The 26,444-nt window shown below is 42.7% G+C and overlaps 1 protein-coding gene across 1 annotated transcript in view; it reads left to right on the top strand.

The window, feature by feature from the left end:
* The first annotated feature begins 3,078 nt into the window (after window positions 1–3,078).
* The window catches only part of wnt2bb (wingless-type MMTV integration site family, member 2Bb), a 72,534-nt gene continuing 49,168 nt past the window's right edge, over window positions 3,079–26,444 (top strand). Inside the window, exons 1-2 of the mRNA XM_087973444.1 lie at window positions 3,079–3,107; window positions 17,513–18,225. Coding sequence (XP_087829570.1) covers window positions 18,089–18,225 — 137 coding nt within the window. The 5' untranslated portion in view covers window positions 3,079–3,107; window positions 17,513–18,088. The remainder of the gene's footprint in view (window positions 3,108–17,512; window positions 18,226–26,444) is intronic.

Below are 26,444 nucleotides of genomic sequence, written 5' to 3'. Positions count from 1 at the left end.
TTCCAAGTCTGGTGACTCTTCATCAGAACTAAATTTCTGAGTCAGTAGTTTAAAGAACCAACTAGGAATCAAGCTGTTTTAGATTGAAGTGAGAAAATGCTAATTAATAAACTTGTTGTAAAAGGAACATTTGGGGAATAGTGATCATAATATGACAGAATTTCACATTAAACTTAATGTGAGGTAGTTTATTTTGAAATAAGAGTCTCATATCTGAACAAGCGAAACTATGAGGGTTTAAGGAGAAAGTTAGCATTAGTGGATTGGGATAATACACTAAAAGATTTGATGTTAGACAAGCAATGATTAGTGTTAAAAGAAATACAACAAATATCTGTAGTGGTTACTAGAAGACAGTAAAACGGGATTTACAAAAAGGGCTATCATGTTTGACCAACCTTGGATTTACATAGGTAAAGGGGGAACCAGTAGATGTAGTATATTTGCATTTTATGAAGTCTTTTTCTGACATCCTAGGCTGGAGTATTATAAACAAAATTAGAGTATGTGAGATTGGGAGTAATATTCAGCAATGGGTTGAGAATTAGCTAATAGAATGAAATTAGAGAGCAGGAAGAAACAGGTCATTCTCAGAATGCAGGATGTCACAAGTGAGTGATTGCAAGGATCAGTTAAGCCCTGCTGTTCACAACATCAATGATTTGGGCACATGGACAAAATGTAATATTTCCAAAATCTGCTGATACTAAAGGATTTCTGAGGATGATGTCAGGAGACTTCAAATGGACCAGGACAGTGGAATGGCATGAACATGATGGAATGTAACATGAATAAAAGTTATCACTGCGTAGGAAAAAAAAACAGACACAGCAAATATTTCTTGAATGGTGAGAGGTTTGAAAGTGTCAGTGTCCAAAAGGACCTGGGTGACCTTGTACATGAATCACTAAAAGCTATCATGTAGGTTCATCAACCAATAAAGAAAGCATATGGTCACTGCATTATAGGAAGTATGTGGAAGCTTTGGAAAGAGTTCAGAGGAGATTTACTAGGATGTTGCCTGGTATGGAGGAAAGGTCTTACGAGGAAAGGCTGAGGGACTGGAGGTTGTTTTCGCTAGAGAGACAAAAGGCTGAGAGAACACTTAATTAAGACATATAAAATAATCAGAGGGTTAGACAGGGTGGACAGTGAGAGTTTTTTTCCTTGGATGGTGATGGCTAGCATGAGGGGACATAGCATTAAATTGAGGGGTGATAGCTATAGGACAGATGTCAGAGGTAGTTTCTTTACTCAGAGAGTAGTAGGTTAGATGGGCTTCAGATTGGTTTCACAGGTCAGTGCACCATCGAGGGCCGAACGTCCTGTACTGCGCTGTGATGTTCTATGTTCTATGTTCATATGGTATATTGGCTTTCGTCACAAGTGAATTTGAATACATAAATAAAGATGTTTGATTCATATGTGTACAGCCTTGATGTGACCATGTGGAGTATTGTGTATAGTTTTGGTTTCTTTATCTAAGGGACAATATCCATTTGAGGGAGTGCAACAAAGGTTCACCAGACCTCTCTTAGGATGTGGGATTGTCTTATGAGGTTGATTTGAGGTAACTGTACCTGTATTCACTAGAATTTCAAAGAATGAGAGTTTATTGCATTGAAACTTAGAAACAAGTTGAATGCAGTTGCCACGTTCCCCTCGGCTGGTGAACATTGAACCAGGGAACATTCTCTTGGGATAAGGGATAGGCCATTTAGGTCTGAGATTAAATGGAATTTCTTCATTCAGAGGGTGATGAATCTTTGAAATCCTCTACCCTAGAGGACTGTGGAAGCTCAATTATTGCATATGTTCTAGTCAAAATTGATAGACCCATAAAAAAATTGAATACTGAAGCAGGTTTAATGTGTTGAATGGCCTATTCTTTTTCCTCTGCTTCTACGTTTTTGTGTGGGGAATGAGCCTGGACAGATGATCGAAGTTTCAGTGGGGGAGCATTTTGGGAACTGTGATCATAATTCCATTAGTTGTAAGACAGCTATGGAAAAGGATAAGACTGGTCCTCAGGTGAAAGTGCTAAGTTTGGGAAAGGCTAATTATGACGGTATTAAGCAGGAACTGGAAAAATTGGCTTGGAGTAGCTGTTTGAAGGTAAATCTGCATCTGACCGGTAAAAGTCTTTTAAAAGCCAGTAGACCAGAGTTCAGGGTCAGCAAGGTGGGCTTGTATCGGAGTTTTGAAAAATGTGCAGGCCAGGTGGATTAACCAGCAGTACAGGGGTTGGGTCAGAGTTGGATCTGGGTGGGATGCTCTTCAAGGGGTTAGAGTGGAATTGATGGGCCAAATGGCCTGCTTCCACAATGTAGGGATTTGAACTGTTTCTCTCCCCCAATCACCACGACCGTTTTTTTGTTTTTAGCTACTGGTAAATCACCTGAATAGTCCATTCGGTATTTACATACAAACCCGGCTTTGGACACTGAAAAACCATGAAAGTAAGGGGGACAGGGCTAAATCAAAACAGAACTGGGCGGGAGGAGATAAAATATCCCTGCAGAGCCCACCTCTCTCTCAAGAGTGCTCCCTCCGCAAGGACAGCCGATAACGAACACAGCCTGTAACGTTTTGCAGTGCAGCAGATCAGCTTCACATATGGCAACCCTGTATCCTAGCAGAATCTGCTGCTTATGTACATTCATTTGTACAGGTCTCTGTGGTTCACAGCGAATGTCACATTATAAACTCTGGCCTGCACAATTCTTTTGGTTCAAGGTAAATTATCAGTTCACAAGCCCAAGCAGAAATTGCTGGAAAAACTCAGTAGATCTTTGGCGTTGTCTTTTGAAATGATCAGCTCCACTTGGTATCATTTTCCAACACGCTTTCACCTCCCTCCCTGTGGTGTTGACTGCGGGTGTATGAGCAGAAACTAGAAACCAATTTTTGCAGACTGATGGAACCGGAGTTATTTTTAGGGTGTTGCATTGTTCCTGGTCCTTTTGTTAAGTTTATGACTAATGCTTGTGGATTTGCGACGATTAACATTCATCAGATCAGTCATGTGTTCCCAGCAGCTCCGCCCAATGAGCAGATGACAGTACATGGACCCTGCCGAGGGAGCCCAGGCATGGGCTGAAGGTTCGGTGAGTACCTGAGCCACTATTGCTGCACTGCATTGTGGAGGGGAGGTTAGCCTCAAAGTGACAGAGCACTTACCTATCCAGATCCCCAGTGGCAGCAAAAACAGAGGGATCTGTAACCACAAAGTCTGGCTTTCGGCAATGGAAAATATTTACCAGCAGTGTCCCCATCAGCAAGTCATTTAAGGCATTCATTCGAAATTTTAAAAATTGGAACCTTTCCTAAATTTGGAAACCAGGGGTTTAATGCAGCTAGAAAAGATGAAAGTGTGTTGCTGGAAAAGCGCAGCAGGTCAGGCAGCATCCAAGGAGCAGGAGAATCGACGTTTCGGGCATGAGCCCTTCTTCAGGAATCCTGAAGAAACGTCGATTCTCCTGCTCCTTGGATGCTGCCTGACCTGCTGCGCTTTTCCAGCAACACATTTTCAGCTCTGATCTCCAGCATCTGCAGTCCTCACTTTCTCCCAGAAGAGTTTAATGTAGCTAAACTTGTCTTTTGTCCAATTAGATGGTTCTTATTTGTAATCTCACCAGAGAGGTGAAATCCCTGTCTTTCTATTAGTGGGAATTCACAGAGGGTCAGAGAAAACGTTTGTTTCATCTCGTTCCTTATTCCCTGTCCGTTGCTGTTCAATTTGCTGTTGGTGCTATTTAACCGCACAGTTATAACTGACTTTTATGCTCCTGTGATGCATTTCCATGCACCAACTGTTCTGGATGTTACAAGCAATTAGTGTTACAGGTGTCAACTATCACTGTGAATCCCTCTCAGGAGAGGGCTCTTGAGGCACAGTTAGAGTTTCCCTACCTCTGAGCTAAGAGACCTGTATTCAAGTCCTACCTGTAATAACATCCCTGCACAAGTTGAAGAGAAATATTTTGCCTCTCAGAGTCGGAAGTTGGTGGTTCAGTTCTATTCTAGAGAGTTTGAGCAGGACCGTTCGTTTCAGTGCTCCCATTACAATCAGTGATGCCAGAGGGCCCCAGCCCTGACCCAACTCTGAGAGGAGAAAGTGAGGTCTGCAGATGCGGGAGATCAGAGCTGAAAATGTGTTGCTGGAAGAGCGCAGCAGGTAAGGCAGCATCCAGGGAACAGGAGAATCGACGTTTCGGGTATAAGCCCTTCTCCTGAAGAAGGGCTTATGCCCGAAACGTCGATTCTCCTGTTCCCTGGATGCTGCCTGACCTGCTGCGCTCTTCCAGCAACACATTTTCAGCTCCCAACTCTGAGAGACAGACCGGGCCAGTTCCAGGAAAGGCTTTGTCCTTAACCTAACTCCACATGAGATTCCTGTGTAAAGCCAGGGTTTGACACATTGAGCATTAGTTGAGATTCCAGCCCATGGTTATAATGTCAGACCAGCAGAGTGACGGATCACGATTGAACCCAGTGAACCTGATATTAATGTAGAAAATATTTGCAGCCCCTGTGCTTTGTTTGCACAAGTTCTCTCTGTACTGTTTAACATTCAGAACACCCACGGAATTATGGGGTACAGTAGCATAGTGGTTATGTTACTGGGCCTGTAATCCCCAAGAATCCCTCGTAAACAATTGTTCAATTGCCACTATTAGCATGAAGCTACTAAACTGTTGGGGACTGGTTAGCTTGGATGGCTGGTTTGTTAAGTAGCATGACTCCAACAGCTTGGGTTCAGTTCCTACACCAACTGAGGATACCACGAAGGTCCCACTTTTCATCCTGTCCCCTTGCCTGAGACATAGTGACCTTCAGGTTAAAGCACCACCAGTCATCCCTCTGTAATGAGAGAGCAGTCTGGTAGGATTGTAGCAACTTTACTTTTCACTAGACGGTTGTAAAAATCCAACTTGTCCACAACTATACTTCTGAGAAGGGAATCTGCTGACTCTGTTCAATCTAGCCTTTACCTAACTTCAGATCCACAGAAATGTGGCTGATTTTTAACTGTCCTATGAATTGTCCTGACAGAGAATGCAATTGCATTTAACACGGTACCTCCTCCTCAGGGCAATAAATTGTCCAGGTTTAGTGACTGAATAAAGAGTGTATTCCATATATTGTTCAAAACTTTGCAACTTGAAATTTATGTTACATCTCAGACTCATAGGGTTTAAGTGCACCCTGTTAAAAACCAGAAATTGGTCAAAGGATCTGAAATTACTTTGTTACTGAATTGTAATGGAACACATATTGAATAAACTTAAATGAACATCACATTAGAAAGACCAATCTTGGATATTACTTATTGGAGATAGGGCACTGAGTCACATACAACTTAAAGCTCAGAGTAAGCTATAAATGTTGTGTTCAGTCCGGAATGTCCCATCCACAAGCCAATTGTTGAGCAAGAAATTTCTGTTGGTTAACTTCATCTTTTGACTTCTTGTAGTAAGAGGGAGGGAGGTGATGGTATTATTGCTGGGCTATTAATTCCAGAGACGAAAAGTGTGGCACTGGAAAAGCACAGCACGCCAGGCAGCATCTGATGAGCAGGAGAGTTGATATTTCAGGCTTAAGCCTTTCATCTATACCTAAAACGTCAACTCTACTGCTCCTCAGACGTTGCTTGATCTGCTGTGGTTTTCCAGTGCCATAATTTTCAACTCTGACTTACCAGCATCTGCAGTCATCACTTTCTGTCTGTTGATCCAGAGACCCAGGTAATATTCTGGAGAACCAGGTTCAAATCCCACTATGGTAGATGGTGGAATTTAAATTCAAAACAAATCTGGAATTAAGAGTCTAATGATGGCCATGAATCCATTGTCAATTGTTAGGAAAATCCCATCTGGTTCATTAATGTCCTTCGGGGAAGGAAACTGCCATCCTTACCTGGTCTGGCCTAGATGTGACTCCAGATCCACTGCAATGGGGTTGACTCTTAATTGCCCTCTAGGCAATAAATGATGGCCTGGCCTGCGACACACTCATCCCATTAATGAATAAAAAAAGGTAAAGTTGGAGTGGTTTCAGGGGTACAGGCAATTGGAAAATAAATGGCGGGGCAAGGGATGTGTAAAATGCCAGGATTGAAGTGTACAAATATTTTGGGGGTTTGTAGGGCTAGAGGAGGTTGTCTAGATTGATTAGAGCAAGGTCATGGAAGGATTTGAAAAGAAGGAAGTGAATTTTAAAATCAAAGCATAATGATCTTGGGGCCAGAGTAGTTTGCTGCATGTCCTCCTGTCTGTCTCTCTTTATTTGCAGATCCTTTTCTGGCCCTATATCACTTCTTCCAACTTTTCCCATTTTGTTTGAGGTCTCTACCATGCTGGTTCTCCATCTCTTCTTGTCAATCACCCTTTCATCTTCCAATCCCATTATGTTGAACTCTTCCAGCACCACACAATTCCATCTGATCATAAGCCTTCTTGTCCTCCTTTCAGGCTGTCCCAGGTACATCAATCACCACACCACATTGCCCTGCGCTCTCTGCAATAAGTGTCCACGACATTTCAATCTCTTATTGGCTAATTTTCTTGATCCTCCCTGCATCTCCCAACCCCCGATGCCCTGGTTCTGGATTTGTCCTCTGTTGTTACTCCACACAGCCATTTCATTAGTAGATAGTTATGGCCCTCTCCTTTTGGTCTTGACTAGTTTTCTGTCGATATATAACCAGGCCACTCTCACAGTGCAAATTGCAGACTTTTCCTTTCAGTTTCAGCGAGACTTCCCAATCACATAACATTTCACTGGACTCTCGGAGAACCCTCTGGTGTCCTTTGAATTACATCACTGGATCTTTATCTTGTACCCTCAGATCATCTCTGGCCATTGATGAAATCTTTCTTAAAAAGGTCCAAAAACAATATTCCCCATTGACTATGCACATGCACCCTGGAAGGTACAGTGCAGACAGACAGCTATCATCTTTAGGGCACCATTTCTATCACTGTCCTTTTGGCTGGTTGTCTTATTTTAAGTGTGCCTTTCTGTTCTTTTTATCTACCTCTGATTCACAACCTCTCTCTATTTTTATCTGTCTTTTCCAATATCTATTGCTTTGATTCTGTGTCGTTCTATACCACCCTTTCTCTGGGTCTCTCTCCCTTACGTTCTGTTTCCTATTATGTCAGTACTTGATGGGCACGGGGGATTGTGTTTAGTTCATAACTGAATATGGTGTGTGGACTGTTTCTATTTCTCTGTCCTTGCAGCCAGGCCAGACGTTAGACAGGATTACATTACAAACAGCAGGAGGTGCTTGGACTTCAGGCTATTCGCAACAATCCAGTTTGAACTCTGTGAGCTGACAGCTGATTGCATTGTTACAAAGGAGAGAGAGGAGAGAGAGAGAGAGAGAGAGACTGACTCTGACCGACCAATGGGGTTTGTGAGTCAGTGCTCTTTTCATGGGGCAGGTTCAATTGCAACAGCTGGGACTCGAGTGCGTTTCAATTCTCGGACACAGCAAAAATCAAACAGCAATCCTCTCCCTCTCATCGTACAAAATCTCTTATACATTTATTTCTGTTCACTGTGCAAATGTTGCTCATACCTCTTCCTTGATACTGATCTTATATTTCATACTCTCTCCCAATTTATCACTCTGTCTTTCGCTGTCTATCTCACTACATCAACGTGCCTTTATATCCATTTTTTCTCACTCTCTCTCACTCGTTCTTCTCATCTCTTCCTCTGTTTACATGCAGTTATCTGCCCTTCATTTCTCCTTCATTCTATCTCTGTGAATCTCTCTCCATTTGTACCTGTGACAGTATTGTCTCCAAACATAATGGAGTATCACAATTGTCATAAACGTCTCATCAGTTTGATGCTGACACTGCAAGTTATTGCACCAAATATGACCACGCAATTTCACAGGACATTCAGCAGGTAGGAGTGGGAAAACATACAGTCCCTGCCCAAATCCATGACTGTTTCTTACACAAAAATAGAAATTGCCAGAAAAGCTCAGCAGGTCTGGCAGCATCTATGAGAGAAATCAGAATTAACATTTCGGGTCGAATGATTCTTCCTCAGAACCCAACCTGATTTCTCTCCACAGATGCTACCAGACTTGCTGAGTTTCTCCAGCAATTTGATTGCAATTGTATTGGTCATGGGTAGGAAAGAGGACAAGACCTGGAGCTCTTGTTATTAGAGCTGAGACTGTCCAGAGATCAAATCAAGCTGTCCATAACTACAAGATAGGTAGATGGAGAAAATATATATTAACTGGTCAGTCACTAGAAAGAATTAATTTAAGATTATCACCAAAATGGGGAAAAGGAGAAGTCAACATAATGTTTTATACAATGGGTTATAACACACTGGAACATTGACTTCCTGAGCAGAATCTATGATGGAAGAAGAATTAACTATCATTTTTGTTTGAGGAATGTAGCTAAGTCACTGCATAAGAAAAAACTTAGAAGATGTGGAGAAAGAACAGTGATTGGCATCCTTAAAGGCCAGAGAGTATAATCACACTGTGACATGTTTACATTTGACATTTCCATTTTAATTAGGGAAATAGAAATTTAAGATTAATGGGTCAATATAATTTCACCAGAAAACTATCAGGAATATCCTTCGGGAGGTGTGGTGGCTCAGTGGTTAATACCGCTCTCTTCACAGCGCTAAGGACCCAGGTTCAATCCCACTCTTGGGCAAATGGCTGTGTGGAATTAGAGAGATTCTCCCTTTGTCTGTGTTTCCTCTCACAGTCCAAAGATGTGCAGGTTAGATGGGGTGGCATGGTGGCTCAGCAGTTAGTACTGCTGCCTCACAGCGCCAGGGACCCAGGTTCAATTCCCGCCTTGAGCAACTGTCTGCATGGAGTTTGCACATTCTCCCCGTGTCTGTGTAGGTTTGCTCCGGTTTCCTCCCACAGTCCAAAGGTGTGCAGGTCAGGTGAGTTGGCCATGCTAAATTGCCCATAGTGTTAGGTGCATTAGTCGGATAAATGTAGGAGAATGGGTCTGGGTGGGTTTGTCTTTGGAGGTTCAGTGTGGACTTGTTGGGCTGAAGGGCCTATTTCTACACTGTAGGGAATCTAATTTAAATTGCCCCTAGTGTATAGGGATGTGTAATTTGTTGGTTTAGCCATGAGAAATGGGGATGTGGGTCTGAGTGGGATGCTGTTCAGAGGGTTGATGTAGACCTGATGGGCTGAATGGTCTGTTTCCACACTGTAGGGGTTCTATTATTTTATGATATCATTTGCACATGTAAATTTCCAAGCTACCTCAGTGAAAGTAGGAGCAGCTCCTTGTTTGTAGAATTCTTGATATTGTACAAAACGATTGGTTGGTGGTCAGTGAATAGAAACTGGTTGCAGGAGTAAGCCATTTGGCCCTTCAGTTCTGCCATTCAGTATAATTATGACCGATCATACACCTCAATGTCACACTCCTGCTTTTTCCCTAAACCCCTCGGTGTTTTTCAAATCTGTAAAAAAACTTACTGGAATAATATATCCAGTGAAAAGCAAGAAAAATGAAAGGTTTTCACTCACATAGTAACTTTGATAACCTGCAGATGTCTTGAAATATTGTAGCCAATGAAATGTAAGTGCTGTTGTAATGTAGGAAACAGAGCAGGCAATGTTTACGCAGCAAGGTCCCATAATGTGATAATATCCAGGTTATCTACTTTTTAATGATGATGGTTGAAGGATAAATATTGTCGAATAACCTGAGGAGAATTGTTCTATCCCCTTTTTATATATAATGTGGAGGTGCCAGTGTTGGACTGGGGTGGGCAATGTCAGAAGTCACACAACTCAGGGTTATAGTCCAACAAGTTTATTTGAAATCACAAGTGTTCAGAGCGCTGCTTCTTTCTCTGAGATTTGAAATAAATGTTTTGGACTATAACCTGACTTCGTCTGGCTTCTGACTTTATCCTTTTGTATAGTGTGATGAGATTTTTTACATCCACCTGTGAGGGCAGGTGAGATCTCGGTATAAAATCTCATCGCAAAGATAGCAGTCTTTGGCAATGCAGCTCCCCTAGTACAACACTGGAATTTAAATTATATTAGATTCCCTACAGTGTGGAAACAGGCCCTTTGGCCCAACCAGTCCACACTGACCCTCCAAAGAGTAGCCCAGTCAGACCCATTTTCCTCTGACTAATTGACCTAACACTATGGGCAATTTAGCATAGCAAATTTAGCTGACCTGCACATCTTTGGACGTGGGAGGAAACCCACGCAGACACCGGGAGAATGTGCAAACTCCACACAAACAGTTGCCCGAGGCGGGGATCAGAACCAGGGACCCTGGTGCTGTGAGGCAGCAGTGCTAACTGCTGAGCCATTGTGCCACAGATTTTTGTGTTCAGGTAGTAGAGGAACTTCAATGTGGAGAAGTGTGAGGTGATATGTTTTGTTCACGTGAGCATGGAGAAATGAGCTATAGTAAAGGGTAGCACTCTAAAGGGAGGGCAGGAATGGGGAGAACTAGATGTATATGTGCATTAGTCTTTACAGGGTAGGTGAAGAAAGTTTTTAACCAAAAAAATCAGTATCCTAGGCTTTATTAATAGAAGTATACAGAACATAAAAAAGAATGCTGAACTTGTATAAAACACTTGTTAGACCTTACCTTAGGGAAGGTGATGGCCGAGTAATATTAACACTGGACTATTAATCTGGAAACCCAGGTTCAAATCTTGCCATGGTAGATGGTGGAATTTGAATTCAATAAACACCTGGAATTAAATGTCTAATGATGACCATGAATCCATTGCTGATTGTCATGTAAAAATCTATCTAGTTCACTACTGTCCTTTAGGGATGGAAACTGCCATCCTTACCTGGTCTGGCCTAGATGTAACTCCACACCCACAACAACGTAGTTGACTCTCAATTGACTCCTCCTTTTCCCCATTTTGGTTCAATTAGGAATGGGCAATAAACGCTGACCAAGTTAGTGATGCTCACATCCTGTAAATGAATTTTGTAAAAATTGGAGTTATTGTGTGCAGTTTTGGGCACTGCACCTTGGGAGGGATGTTAAAGTATTAGAAAGAGTGCAGAAAAGGTTTCTGAGCATGATCAACAGAAAAAAAACAGAAATTGCTGGAAAGGCTCAGCAGCATCTCTGAAGAGAATTCAGAGTTAATGTTTCATTTCCAGTGACCCTTCCTGACATGATTCCAGGGATGAGAGATTACAGTTCCCAGGAATGATTGGGTTGGGATTTCTTTGTTCTTTGAAGAGAATTTTTTTTTTGGTGGGGGGGGCAAGTTTTGATAGAATTTGCCTCAACCATGATGGACCCAGACACAGTAGTTAGGGAGAAACTATTCCTAGTCATAAAAGAATTAGGAACCAGAGAGCACAGTGTTATAATCAGATCTGGGTGAAGTTCCCTAATTTAGGAAAGTTCTATCCCAAATTGTTAACTCCTGGGTAAGGAGGAATGATCCAACTCCCATTCTTTATTCAGCTGCCCCATCAATTAGTTACAACAAGGTTAATGAGAAAGGATTCCTTCCCAACTGGATAGCCTTCTCCCAGATCCAAGTGAATTCATAATTTAAAAGGAGCTAATTTAACCAGGCTTTCTTGGGTTAGTGAAATAATGAGTTTTATTAGCTACTAAACTGGCAAAGAAATAATAACGCAACACACATGAATGGATTAGAATGAGAAATCAGTCCAAAAAGATAAAAGTTAAAATAAATAGGTTTCTCTCTGGGTCATTTGTGAAGTGTGGATAGTGGAGCATTGATAGTTAAGCAGTTGATTTTGGGTTTCTTGACTTTGTTGGTCAGCTGAAATTCTTTTGCCTTGGTTCAAGGCTTTTAGAGTTCAGAGCAATAGAAGCCTTTACCTGGAATGCAGAGCAACTAGTTCTTAGCCTGTGTGACTTTCACAGCACATGTGTGCTCAAACATGGGCTAATATACATGAGCATCGGCCCATAAGCACACACAGACCAGGGCTAGAATGTACTGTTAGCCCCTTTCTTCCATTAAGGAGAAAACACAAAGATGTCTCCCATCCAGCCTGCTGCCTTTTCTCCCATCATGTTCGCAGTTAGTGATTTAGGAGACTACAGATCTGCTTGTCATGCATTTCTCCCTTGAAACCTTCCTCGATACTTTCAGGTGTGACAATCCAAGGTTCCTTTCCAGGCAGCCACTGAATTTTGTTTCAGAGTTAGCTTTTGGTTACATCTCTTTTTTAAAACTATACATGGTAATTAAGAGGTAAAAACAATGACTGCAGATGCTGGAAACCAGATTCTGGATCAGTGGTGCTGGAAGAGCACAGCAATTCAGGCAGCATCCGAAGACAGGCAAAATCGACGTTTTGGGCAAAAGCCCTTCTTCAGGAATAAAGGCAGAGAGCCTGAAGCGTGGAGAGATAAGCTAGAGGAGGGTGGGGATGGGGATAGAGTAGCATGCTACTCTATCCCCACCCCCACCCTCCTCTAGCTTATCTCTCCACGCTTCAGGCTCTCTGCCTTTATTCCTGATGAAGGGCTTTTGCCCGAAACGTCGATTTTGCCTGTCTTCGGATGCTGCCTGAATGGTAATTAAGAGTTCAGTATGTCCCTAAATAATACAGGGTTATGATCCATCATCATGACAATAGATATTTCAATGCCATTTGCATATCTTTCACACATTGGGTAGCTAGGATCAAGAACACATTGCCTGGAAGTGTGGCAGAGGTAGGTTGAATCAAGGCATGCAAAAGGGTGGTTCGATGACAATCTGAACAGAAACAATGTCCATGGTTACAAGGGAAAAACTGAAGATTGGCATCAGGTTATTATGCCTATTTGGAGAGCCAGTGTGAATATAATGGACCAAATGGCCTCTTTTGACACTGTAACAATTCTGTGATTCTGTGAAAACTGGAATCTGAACTTTTACATGAAACCTTCAGGCTCAGAGCCAAATGTGCTACCAGCTGAATTATGGCTGGCACATTGACAAAGGTTGAAAAGATCATATTTGTCGTTATAAAATTGGATTATTTGTCTTCAGGAGAAACTATACAGTGAAACGCCAAGTGTTTTCATCCCCTGGTGTTTGGAGGAATGCTCTGTGGACATTTCGAAAGATGTTGGGCAGGTTTCATTTCAGTTCTATTCCCAGCTGACTTGTCCAACCGGAGAATTACTTTGTCTATTTATTTGTATTCTAAGTTCGGGACCTCATGGGACTGAGCTTTAACTCAGCAAGCAGCTGTCTATTTTCACAGCACCCAGTCATACACATAATCTGTCAGTTGTATGATGATAATTTGTCATGGTCTTCAATGCCTGGATCATCTGGATATGTCAAGCAGCTAATTATGTTCCATAGCATAAACCTGAGAAACATTGATGTTATTCACCATTGGCCATATCTCCGGTTTTGGTTGTCATTCTCAAATTCCGGTAAAATATGTCCCTCCATAAGTTGAAATCAATTCACAAAGTTACAAGTAAGAAAAGCATTTTTTTTTGGTAAATCAGTTCATCTAACGGCACCTGTAAAAGATTGGATCATTCTCCACATTTTGTGCTTCCCCCCCACTCTCCTCACCCTTCAGTTTACAGCCTTTTGTCACCCTATCTCTGGACCGAGTTCATGCTCTCCTCCACCCCTCTCAATCTTGTGCCAGTCTTTTTACTTTTCAATAACTTCCTCCAATTCTCACAACCTCCAGCATTGATATTCTCGTCTTCCTGCTGTTTCCTCAAATTATTTTCTCCGGGATGTCTCGTATCAGTCCAATTCTTCTTAGGGTGTACTCTGCCCAGATGGTCTACCTTTTCCTAATTGCATCCAATTAATTGCTTTGTTCATTCACTCATTCATTATTTGTTACTTCTCATCTTTCGATTCCAGCCTCGGGCAACTGTCTGTGTGGAGTTTGCACGTTCTCCCCATGTCTGCGTGGGTTTCCTCCGGGTGCTCCGGTTTCCTCCCACAGTCCAAAGATGTGCAGGTCAGGTGAATTGGCCATGCTAAATTGTCCATAGTGTTAGGTACATTAGTCAGAGGGAAAAGGGTCTGGGTAGGTTACTGTTCGGAGGGTAGGTGTGGACTTGTTGGGCCGAAGGGCCTGTTTCCACACTGTAGGGAATCTGGTCTAATCTAATCTGATCTTTTCCTTCTCACTCAAATTCACATTTCAAAGTCATTTACCAAACTGGTTTCTTTCTGTGTAAAAACAAGAACTGCAGATGCTGGAAACCAGATTCTAGATTAGAGTGGTGCTGGAAAAGCACAGCAGTTCAGGCAGCATCTGAGAAGCAGTAAAATCGACGTTTCGGGCAAAAGCCCTTCATCAGGAATACACGCAGAGTGCCTGAAGGGTGGAAAGATAAATGAGAGGAGGGTGGGGGTGGGGAGAAAGTAGCATAGAGTACAATAGGTGAGTGGGGGTGGGGATGGAGGTGATAGGTCAGGGAGGAGGGTGGGGGAAGGTAGCAAAGAGTACAGTGGGTGAATGGGGGTGGGGATGAAGGCAATAAGTCAGAGAGGAGGGTGGAGTGGATAGGTGGAAAGGAAGATAGGCAGGTAGGACAAGTCATGGGACAGTGCTAAGCTGGAAGTTTCGAACTGGGGTGAGGTGGGGACAAGGGAAATGAAGAAACTGGTGAAGTCCACATTGATGCCCTGGGGTTGAAGTGTTCCGAGGCGGAAGATGAGGCATTCTTCCTCCAGGCGTCAGGTGGTGAGGGAGTAGCGGTGAAGGAAGCCCAGGACCTCCATGTCCTCGGCGGAGTGGGAGGGGGCATTGAAATGTTGGGCCACGGGGCAGTGTGGTTGATTGGTGCGGGTGTCTCGGTGATGTTCCCTAAAGCGCTCTGCTAGGAGGTGTCCAGTTTCCCCAATGTAGAGGAGACCGCATCGGGAGCAACGGATACAATAAATGATATTGGTGCATGTGCAGGTGAAACTTTGATGGATGTGGAAGGCTCCTTTAGGGCCTTGGATAGAGGTGAGGGAGGAGGTGTGGGCGCAGGTTTTACAGTTCCTGCGGTGGCAGGGGAAGGTGCCAGGATGGGAGAGTGGGTTGTAGGGGGGCATGGACCTGACGAGGTAGTCACGGAGGGAACGGTCTTTGCGGAAGGCGGAAAGGGGTGGGGAGGGAAATATATCCCTGGTGGTGGGGTCCGTTTGGGGGTGGTGGAAATGTCGGAGGATGATTTGGTTTATGCGAAGGTTGGTAGGGTGGAAGGTGAGCACCAGGGGCGTTCTCTCCTTGTTGCGGTTGGAGGGGTGGGGTCTGAGGGCGGAGGTGCGGGATGTGGACGAGATGCGTTGGAGGGCACCTTTAACCACGTGGGAAGGGAAATTGCAGTCTCTAAAGAAGGAGGCCATCTGGTGTGTTCTGTGGTGGAACTGGTCCTCCTGGAAGCAGACACGGCAGAGGCGGAGGAATTGGGAATACGGGATGGCATTTTTGCAAGAGGTAGGGTGGGAAGAGGTGTAATCCAGGTAGCTGTGGGAGTCGGTGGGTTCTTCAGCTGTCTAAGCTCTCCCCTTCGACTTTTCCCCATCTCGACCCTCTCTTTTCTGTCCACCTTTCTTTCTTTAAGCCCCATACCTCAAACCTGTGGTTCTTTCTGCCAATATTTCCTTCTCTGGTTTTAGTGCCCATTCTTTGCTGACCCCTTTCCTGGGAAGAACTTTGGGGCTTTCCATGATTTCATATTTGCCATGTAAATGGAAAATGTTGCTCTTATCCATCACATTCCTGTGAATGTAATTCTAGTTGAGATCCATGAAGTCATTAAAAGCCTTCATTCGTTTTTGCTTTTTTTCAACCTAGTGTCTATTCTTTTGAAAGTACCAATATTTGGATTCCCACATTACAGCAGCCAGTAAAGCCCAGGGTTCCACATGATAAGTAAAGCACTCAGAAATGCCTATGACAGGAGTGGTACCCCATCCATTCAAGTCTTTAAAACTGACATCATAGCAGAGGCATTAGGATCAAGAGGAGGACATTCAGCCCTTTGGGCCTGGTCTGCCATTCATTATGGCTGCTCTCACCTTCACTTTCCTTGTCTACACTTCAGATTCCTCGACTCCCTTGTCTATCAACAATGTATCAAACTCAGTCTTAAAGGCCGTGTCTCCGTTATCTTCAAAAGAAGTGAATTTCACACTCGAATGATCTGTTGGGAGAGAAAAATCTTATCTCTTTACCTTAAATTATCTTCCCTAGTTTTAATCATGAGTGGAAACATTCTCCAGGTATCTACCCTATGCAGTTCCCTCCAGATCAGACCTGATTCAATAAGATTAATGATGTACAGTCTATTTGAAATTTAAATTGGGAGGATTGTATTTGCAAATGATAAAATCTATGTCTATATCATTCCTGAGTGGTTTCACCTGCAGCTTAGCAGATAGCACTCATGTCCCACTGTGAGAAAGTTATAAGTTCAAACCCATATCCAGAGACCTAAGCCTATAATGGAGGTTAAGATACCCAATGAGGGAGTCTCATTCTGTCATCTTTTAGATGTTAAAGAATCCAATCCCAGCACTGACTCAATCTGCACTCTCAGGGTGTGAGAAACCTCAAGTCAGTTGTTGGAAGAAGGACAGTGACTTTTCCTCAGTGTCCTGACCAACATTTATTGCTCACCAAATGACTAAAATAATAGCTTATTCTGTCTATATTACTGGTCTGTGGGGACTTGCTGAGAGCAAATTGGTTGCCATTGTTACTACATTACACAGTGTGTACACTTCAGAAGTGCTTAAGTTGCTGCAAAATAGTTTGGGACATCCTGAGGTTGCCTTATATATATTTGCAACTTTAAAAGCAACCATTCAAAGATTTGCAGAGTTACATTGTGCTTTGCTCAAAAACTGCATGAATCCATGTGAGACTCTGTTAACTCATTTTTTAGATTAGAATCAGTCTAAACATTACGGTACAGACAGGGAACACAGGGGGCTAACACCCTCAACACATTATCTGGACTGACACCAATTGTTAAAGTTTACCTGAGAATGTAACTTATAAAAAAAAGTTTTGTGATTTACATATGAAAGAAGTGAAACTAACATGGTCATTCTAACAGATGAGAGACTTAAACAATCAAGGTATTTTCAATGTATAATTTCAGTTACATCACTCTGTAAACTTTTGCTATAAATTCTGTGTCTTACAATTGTGTCCTTCACAACCACCTGATGAAGGAGCGTCGCTCCGAAAGCTAGTGCTTCCAATTAAACCTGTTGGACTATAACCTGGTGTTGTGTGATTTTTAACTTTGTACACCCCAGTCCAACACCGGCATCTCCAAATCATTCAAAGATGGTCACCAACTTGTTCATCGACAAGTAGCATTGTAAGAGCTATATGTTCAACAAATTCTGATGGGCGCTAGGACCCAGATGCAACAAATTAGTATCAGGTATTTAATCGCTTTAAGCCTTTATAGATCTCCTGAACTCTATGTGTCTGTGTCTGTGAGTGCTGTGTCTAATTTTACTCCAGCAGGTGGGGGTGTGGTGCTTTTTCGTGCCTGCAGCTCCAGTTCCAGCCTTGGTGTCAGCGAGTAAATCACCAGTCAACAGCCAGGAGTGCCAGTGTTCGTCCCTCGCACAGCACTGTTATTCACTCAATCCAGTGGGAGAGCGACAGAGACAGACCCAGTCTGCCAGTGCTTCACTGTCCATCTGAATGAGGTGCTCCCAGTGTCAGCAACCAAGCAAACACAGAGGAAGAGAAGAAAAGAGAGAGAGAGAGAGAGGTAGAGAGAGAGGAAGAGAAAGAAAAAGGCATTCAGTTAAAAGCCACGCTCACTCGCCTCAGATCCGACTTTACAAAAGGGAAATTTACAGATTAATTTGAGGTGTCAGTGCGGAGAATGAAGATCCGACCACATCAGAAGATGAATTGAAAATGTTAAAGTCCCCGAGGTATTTAAAGCACGACCATTGACCATTTGAAGACATCGGGAAGAATTGTTTGTGCACAGACCTTGCTCATCTTCTTCAAGATTGTGAAGGTTTATTTTGTTAAATCACAATATCAAGGTGGATCAGATCTGAGGAGTCCAGGCAGCATTGGAAAATGTCCCACACCTCAGGGGAAGAAGGTGTGAAGCAGATTAATAGGAAAACCAGCAATGACGGAGCCTGCTCCAGACTTTACCTTGCCTTTATATTAATATTACTCACCTTGACACCACGAGTGGATTCTTCCTGGTGGTAAGTCCAATTCATTCAAAATCGTGAGAAAGATCGTTTGCACTTGGTTTGCTGACTGGTCTGAGGGATGGGGAGCGTTTTCTTTCCCTAGGGTGGGCTCCTCAATACCAAACGCATACAAGAGGCACTAGAATAAACTCACTCAGACGATGTCAAAACCGAAGTTAAAACTCCCAATAAATATTGAACAGGCTAGGAAACCTTGCTGTAGAAAATTTGAAGGCTGAGCATAATCCAGGTAGGGTTTTTTAAAATGTCATAACATCATTCAATTGGGTAGATGTTTTTACTCATGGGTATGACCAGATCTGAAGCATTAATGATTATGAACCCAATAATAAATTCAGGAGAAACCTTGAGAGAATGGTGAGAATGTGGACTTTTTAAATTGCTAAGTGCGACTTATAGCAAAAATGTCTTTAAAGGGAAACTGTGTAAACATAAGGGTAGGATTAAATAGGATGGAGTGGAATGTGCAGCACCAGCACCATTGGGCTGAATGGCCTATTTCTGTGTTGCACATTTGATGTAAGGCTTTGCACTGTCCCCAAATCCTGTTTGAACCCCTTTCCACCCCAATCTGGTCAGAACACTGCAGTCTCGGTAGACAGTGTTAACAAGTATATTGTGTGACTGGGATGATGGTGCCTTGTCTGTCCTAATCCTCATGACATTTTTACTGACAGACATTGCTCTGTCACTTCAGAGTCAAAGGGTCATGGGTATGATCTGATTCCGGGGATTTGCCTTTCCGATGAGACTTTAAACCTTGTCTGCTGAGAGTGATCCATTTCAAAGAACAGCAGTTGGATTATATTTATCCCTCAATCAACAAAACACAGTAACTCGTCATGTTCACATTGTCATACCTATGCTGACTGCTGTGTTTCCAACATTACAACAATAACTACTTGGAACCAAAGAATGACTACAGAGAAAGGCCATTGAGCCCATCATGCCTGCTTTCTGCAAGAGCAACTCAGTGGTCCCCTTCACCCACCTTTTCCCAGTCACCTTGCAAACTTAATTCTCCAAAGGTGCTCATGTAATTCTGTTTTGACTGTCACGATTTAATCTGCCTCCACCATACTTTCAGATCCTAACAATGCATTGCGTAACTATGTGTTTTCTTTTGTCTCCATTGCTGCTTTTGCCAGAGCCCACTGTTTCCAGTTCCCGATCCTTCATCTGTCACGAACTGTTTCTTCCTATCTACCCTGTCCAGGTCCCTCATGATCTTGAGCAAGTCTATCAAATCCCCTCTTAATCTTCCCTTTTCCAAAAAGAACAACAGCCCTAGCCTTTCTAATCTATCCACTTCATTGACGTTCCTCATCCCTGGGGCCGTTGTCGTGAATCTTTACTGCGTTGTCTCCATTCCTTTCACAAGCTTCTTAAAAGGTGTTGCCCAGAAATGAAAGCAGTGCCTCAGTTACTCTTCCATACGGATTGTCATAACTTCCTTGCTTTTATACTGCACACACCTGTTTATAATTACTGTAGTCCCTTATGCTTTATTGACCATTTTGTCATCTTGGACAACAACCTTCAACGGTTTGAGCATGTATATCTGCCCCAGCATCCTTTCCTGAGTTTTAACCTTCAGTTTACATTGCCCATCCTCGCTCTTCCTACCCGAATGAAACACTTCACACTTCTATGCGTTCAATTTCATCTGCATCTTCTCTACCTGTTTCACCAACTCCCTCCCCAAAGCTTGTAACTACCTTCACTGTACTTCCACGTTCTCTGTCGTCCACAACTCGAGAGACTTTGCCCGATACACCCAAGTTCGCTAATACATACCAAAAGTAAAGCAGTTCTAGTAAACCCCTCCCCCACCCACCTTATTCCCCCCACCCAATCAAGGAATCCCACTTTATACCTTCCTGTAGTCTGAAGAACTGCCTATTCACCAAATGACAGGCAACAGCCTCATTGCCACGCTTTGATCATCCCTTTTAGTCCATGAACTTTACCCTTACTGATAAGCCTTTGTGTGGCACTTTATCAAGTGTCTTTCAGAAGTCCATGTCCACCACCTCAACTGATTATTCTCACCAAACCTCTTTGCAATGTCAAAAAAAACTCATGCAATTTGTGTTAAACCCCACTTGCCCGATCAAATCCTTGCTTCTCTTCTTTAGTAAACGTATATTTGTCAAAGTGACTGTTAATTTTATTCAGAATTATTAATTTTAAATGTTTTCTCGACCTCTGCAGTTTTCACTCCAGCAATATCCTTAGATGAATCATCCTCTGTTCCTGGTTAACTTTTCAACTTTAAGTGCAACCAGCTAACACCTTTTTCACAATTTGAGTCCAGTCAGTACCTTATCACCTCTTTCACCTTGCATTTATGAACATCATATTCCTTGCTAAAGAAAGGTGCTAAGTATTCACTTAGTACCTCAGCCATGTGTTAGGTGGATCTTATCCAGGCAGTGAATTAAGCCAACAAGCTTCTCCTTAGAACATAGAATGTAAGGACATAAGAACCAGGAGCAGGAGTAGGCCATCTGGCCCCTCGAGCCTGTTCCCCCTTTCAATAAGATCATGGCTGATCTTTTTGTGGCCTCAGCTCCACTGACCCGCCCTCTCACCATAACCCTTAATCCCTTTACTGCTCAAAAAATGATCTATCTTAGCTTTAAAAGCATTCAGTGAGGAAGCTTCAGCTACTACACTGGGCAGGGAATTCTATAGATTCACAGCCCTCTGGGTGATGCAGTTCCTTCCCAAGCCAGTCCTAAATCTGCTCCCCCTAATTTTGAGGCTATGCCCTCATGTCCTACTTTCACCTGCCAGTGGAAACATCCTCTTTGCTTCTATGTTATCGCTTCCCTTCATAATTTTATATGTTTCTATAAGATCCCCCCTCATTCTTCTAAATTTCAATGAATATAATCCCAGTCTACTCAATCTCTCCTCATAAGCCAACCCCCTCAACTCCGGAAACAACCTAGTGAACCTCCTCTGCGCCCCCTCCTATGCCAGTACATCCTTTCTCAAGTAAGGAAACCAGAACAGCAGTAGACTAAAACTTGACAGCAATTTTAGTTTCTTGTGCAGTCCCACAGACCTGCTGCCCATAGTTGTACCCTGTTTATTCTCTTTTGAATAGTTAATTAATTTTAAAGTTCCCTGTTTAGGTATTTTCTAAACAGCCTGCTCAGACATGTTATGACACACATCTAGAGCTGGTGGGATTTGAACCCAGGCCAGCTGATCTTGAGGTAAGGATGCTACAAGAGCACCAGAAGAGTCCTAACTCTTTGCTTTTATTTTGTTTTTATCTAGCAATGAGTAAAAACACCTAAAGTGTGTCTAACTCAGTATTTACAAGCAAAGTTTGTTATGGTCAGTTCAAACCATCAAAGGTAAAGGGGGGATGTTAGAAAAGCATTAAATTAAATTGGATTTGGAGGAGGTGATAAAGCATGGTGCCCACCTCTCTCTATAGAGTGAGACAGAAAAAAGACACTGTTGTGAATAGACTTTATGATGTATATTTTTTCCACCACCAGGACAACACCTGCGTGGCCGATTCTATATTAACAAGCAGGCCCTGTTAAGGGCAATGCTGACATAAAAAATGTGAGGTGGGGGGATACGGGGTGAGAAGGAGGGAACTAAATTAAAATGGATATGGAAGTAAAGATAAAACACTCCATCCCCCGCAATGCCTACCTCTCTCCAAAGGCAAGGAGAGAACTGAGATGAGGAGTCATCTAGACTGGAAATGTTAGCTTGCATCTCTCTCTCTCTCTCTCTCTCTCTCTCTCTCTCTCTCTCCCCCCAGGGATGCTGTGTGACCCGCTGTGATCTCTCCAGCATTTGTTGTTTTCAGTTATTGAGTTTGTTGATGAGCACCACTATCTCCCTTTTATTATGAGCTCAAAACAATTAATTAATTAACACCCATTACCTGTTTATCCTTCACCTTAACTAATGAGTGACATGATGTTAACACAATGCTCCCTGCCTCTATGCATTAATCCTCTTTTTTGTACCTGATTAGCCCCACTGCTCCTTTTCCAAACCTGTCACTATTTCAGTGTCTAAGGAAGGTTTTGGATTCTCTTTTATGTTTGCTACCAGTCTCTCCTCATACTCTCTCTAAGTTTCTTTTCTTTCTCTTTCCACTTCTCAATTTTCTATATTCAAACTGGTTCTCAATTGTATTCTACTGACATCTAACCATCTCTTCCATCATCTATGGAGTGTATCCCTAATGTACCTATACCATCTCCTCTTTGAAAGCAACCCAAAGTTCCATTATATGTTTTGTCTGTCAGTCTTTGATGTCATTATCTGGACTGGATCTGTTCTCAACACAATGAAATTGGCTATCTCCCATTGACATACATAAGGACTAGGAACAGGAGTAGGCCGTCTGGCCCATTGAGCCGGCTCCGCCATTCAATAAGATCATGGCTGATCTTCTCATGGACTCAGCTCCACTCACCCACCCTCTCACCATAACCCTTAATTCCTTTACTAGTCAAAAAAATTATCTATTTTAGGCTGAAAGCATTTACCGAAAAGGCCTTAACTAATTTTATAGACAGGGAATTCCATAGATTTACAACCCTCTGGGTGAAGTCGTTCTTCCTCAATTCAGTCCTAAATCTGCTCCCCCTAATTTGGAGGCTATGCCCTCTTGTCCCAGTTTCACCTGCTAATGGAAGCATCCTCTCTATGTCTATCTTATCTATTCCCTTCATCATTTTATATGTTTCTATAAGGTTCCCCCCTCATTCTTCTAAATTTCAATGAATATACTCCCAGTCTATTCAGTCTCTCCTCATAAGCCAACCCTCTCAACTCCGGAATCAACCTAGTGAACCTCCTCTGCACCCCCTCTGGTGCCAGTACATCCTTTCTCAAGCAAGGAGACCAAAACTGCATGCAGTACTCCAGGTGTGGCCTCACCTGCATCCTATACAGCTGCAACATAACCTCCCTGCTTTTAATCTCAATCCCTTTAACAATGACGGACAAAATTCCATTTGCCTTCTTAATTACTTGTTGTACATGCAGACCAACCTTCTGTGATTCATGCACAAGGATAGCTAGGTCCCTCTGCAAATCAGCTTCCTGCAACTTTTACCATTCAAATAATAGTCCTTTTACTGTTATTCCATCAAAATGGATGACTTCATATTTATTAACATTGTATTCCACATGCCAGACCTTTGCCCACTCACTTAAACTATCTATGTCCCTTTGCAAAGTTTCATAGTCCTCTGCACACTTTGCTCTGCCACTCATCTTAGTGTGATTTGCAAACTTTGACACACTACACATGGTCACCAACTCTAAACCATCTATGTAAATTGTGAATAATTGCGGTCCCAACACTGATCCCTGAGGCACACCACTAGTCACTGATTGCCAAACAGAAAAGCACTCATGTATCCCCACTCTTTGCTGGTAGTTAATCAATCCTCTATCCATACTAAAACATTGCCTGTAACACCTTGCAGCTTTAACTTATGCAGCAGCCTTTTGTGTGGCACCTTGTCGAATACCTTTACTAACTTTACTCTGAATTGCTCCTTGTCCTTTCTCTTATTTAGCCCAAACCTTATAAACCATAACTTTTCCCGATGTGTGCCCTGACTGACACTTGATCCACTTGACTCACCTTATTCCCTGGAATCAGATCCAACACCTATTCCTCATTCAGCCAAAAACATACTGATCTAGAAAATTCCACTGAACGTATTTCTCCCCCTCTCTACTCTTTACAATTTTCCTATGCCAGTCAATAATAGAATAATTAAAGCCCTTCACTATAAATAATCTATAGTGCTTATGTCTCTCTGTAATTTGATTGCAAATTTGATTCTCTTTATCATTGATAGCTGATAGAAAAGTCCCAATAGTATAATAGATTCCGACTTGACCCACCCGCCCCCACCCCCCCCCCCCCCAACACCGCCACAGGGTCATTATATGTATGCAAAACTATAATGTTCTCCTTTAGTAATACAACAACCCCTGTTCTGTTCTGTCCTTTCATTCTGTATCTTTCCTCAACACATGACATCCAAGAATATTTGTGCTAGCTTTATTGAGCCATGTCATAGAACCCCTACAGTGCGGAAGCAGGCCATTCAGCCCATTAAATCCACACCAACCATTCAAAAAGCATCCCACCCAAACGCGCCATCCCCCCCCCCCCCCCCCCGCGCCCACACCCGATCCAACTTTGTAGCCCTGTATTTCCCATGGTTTATCCACGAGCCTGCATACCCCTGGATTCTATGGGCAATGTAACATGGCCAGTCCAACTCACCTGCACATCTTTGGACTGCAGAAGGAAACTGGAGCACCTGCAATGTCATATTACCAAATGGCTATCTGCTCCTGTGGTTCCCCAGCCTTAATTGTCACTCTCTACACATTCTCGTAGTAAACCCACCATGGCCTGTTACATTCCTCTCTCTCTGACTCCTCCTAGCAAGAAATTATTTCCCACTCTAATGTTTTCCATTTCTCTCAATATTCTTTTCACCAGGCTTTGCCTTGTTAATATTACGACCTGATTCCTCACATCACAGCCAAATTGAACTAAACCCTCTCAGGAGCACTACCAAATCACCCAAGCAAAATTATTGGTCCCAGTTCTGTTCAGGTGCAACCATTCCCTCTGTACAGTTGTCATTTCCCCAACAACTGGTCCCAGTGTCCCAGGAATCTGTTTCCTTCCCTCCTTGCACCATTTTTGCAATCATGCATTTATTTGCTGTAAACTCCTACACTGTTACAAACCTAGACCAGACTCCAAATTTATGTTACGATCTGGCTAGGAACCAGTAATTTGTTTTTTAAAGTTTACAAGATGTGGTTTGCTGGAGACTTATGAAAGAAATTAAAATCACAAGATTCCATGGTTTTGAACAACAGCAATAAAATTTACTGTAAAACATCAGAGCAGTAATATACTCTACAATATGTGTACAACTTCTTTCTGATATTGATGGCATGGTGGGTCATCAAATCTCATGAACTTTCATGAGGGATCACAATTCTGCACTTTTATTGATCTGGCCTTGAAATTCCTTCTGAAGAGCTGCTTCAACATAGACTGCCTCTAATTCCACTCCCATTCTGATCAATTACCCACTTTTCCCAGGTCAATGCTCTCCTGGACTCTGAAACTGCCCCCTCGCACCCCTTCACAAACGTAACACCAGCTCTTCCCTGAGCCAGTACTACCCCTGGGGTTTTCCTGAGCTCCAACCTTGCCCAGTTGCTTCAAGCAAATGAAGTTCGTGAGCATTTAAACCCCAGTCTCTCAGCTGCACTGAAATATTAACACCCGCAATCTTCTTCCAAGTCCCTCGTGGTGTTCTCCAATATAGAGCCAGTGACATTCACATATCCCCAGGACGTCTGGACGCGGGAGTACCTGACTCCAACACTAAGCTACTTCCTGATTTCTAAAACTTCTTCCTGAGTTGTAACTGTACAGAGCTGGTCTTGTTTTTGACAGCTCACTGAATCCCATCTACAGAATCTATGTTGTTCAGTTGCCAACCCAGCACTGAAGCACTGCTTCATGGATTCTGCTTCTATCCCTGTCTGTCTCCTTAACTATAACCTTTGAACTCCACTTCAGTTACCCCAAACTATCTAAGTTGCCTATTTAAAATCTTGAAGTTAGCCCCAGTCTTGAGGCTAGGCTGAACGTTGCCACCTGACAACTCTTAGAACTGGCTGTTCCATAAATGCTACAGGTTATAGATTGATGGTTTGCTCAGTACAAAATAAAAACATTCTACAAATAGTCAATATCATCACAACAGTCAGTAGTGTGTGGTACTGGGAGTAATCCACAGATTACTGCCTTTAATTTTCTGTTTGCTACTTTCTTCTGTAATTCCTTAAATCCTTCCAGTAGCCTGTCAATCCTCTTTTTATTAATGAACAGGGATCATAATTACATTCCCTTAGAATACACTGCAACCACTCGGTGCCGTTCTTCAGAAGCATCTCATTGGCTGTGAAACGCTTTGGGATATACTGAATTACTTTAAGTCGCTAGAGAAATGTAAATACATTATTTAATTGTTGTAATGTTCAGCTCTGCTGACTATGTCAACTGCCTTCACAGCTGACGGGCTATGGTGGGTTGCTTCTGGATGGTTCTTGATGCCCCTTATGATTTTGTAAACCTCTATTGGAGGGGGTTTAAACTAACTCTGCAG

This window comes from Chiloscyllium plagiosum, unplaced genomic scaffold (assembly GCF_037043375.1).
Source record: "Chiloscyllium plagiosum isolate Xiang-an unplaced genomic scaffold, Cpla_swu_hap1 HiC_scaffold_26, whole genome shotgun sequence".
NCBI classification, from domain to species: Eukaryota; Metazoa; Chordata; class Chondrichthyes; order Orectolobiformes; family Hemiscylliidae; genus Chiloscyllium; species Chiloscyllium plagiosum.
The sequence above is the reverse complement of the archived record's forward strand: the minus strand, read 5'-3'. Positions and strand labels throughout refer to the sequence as shown.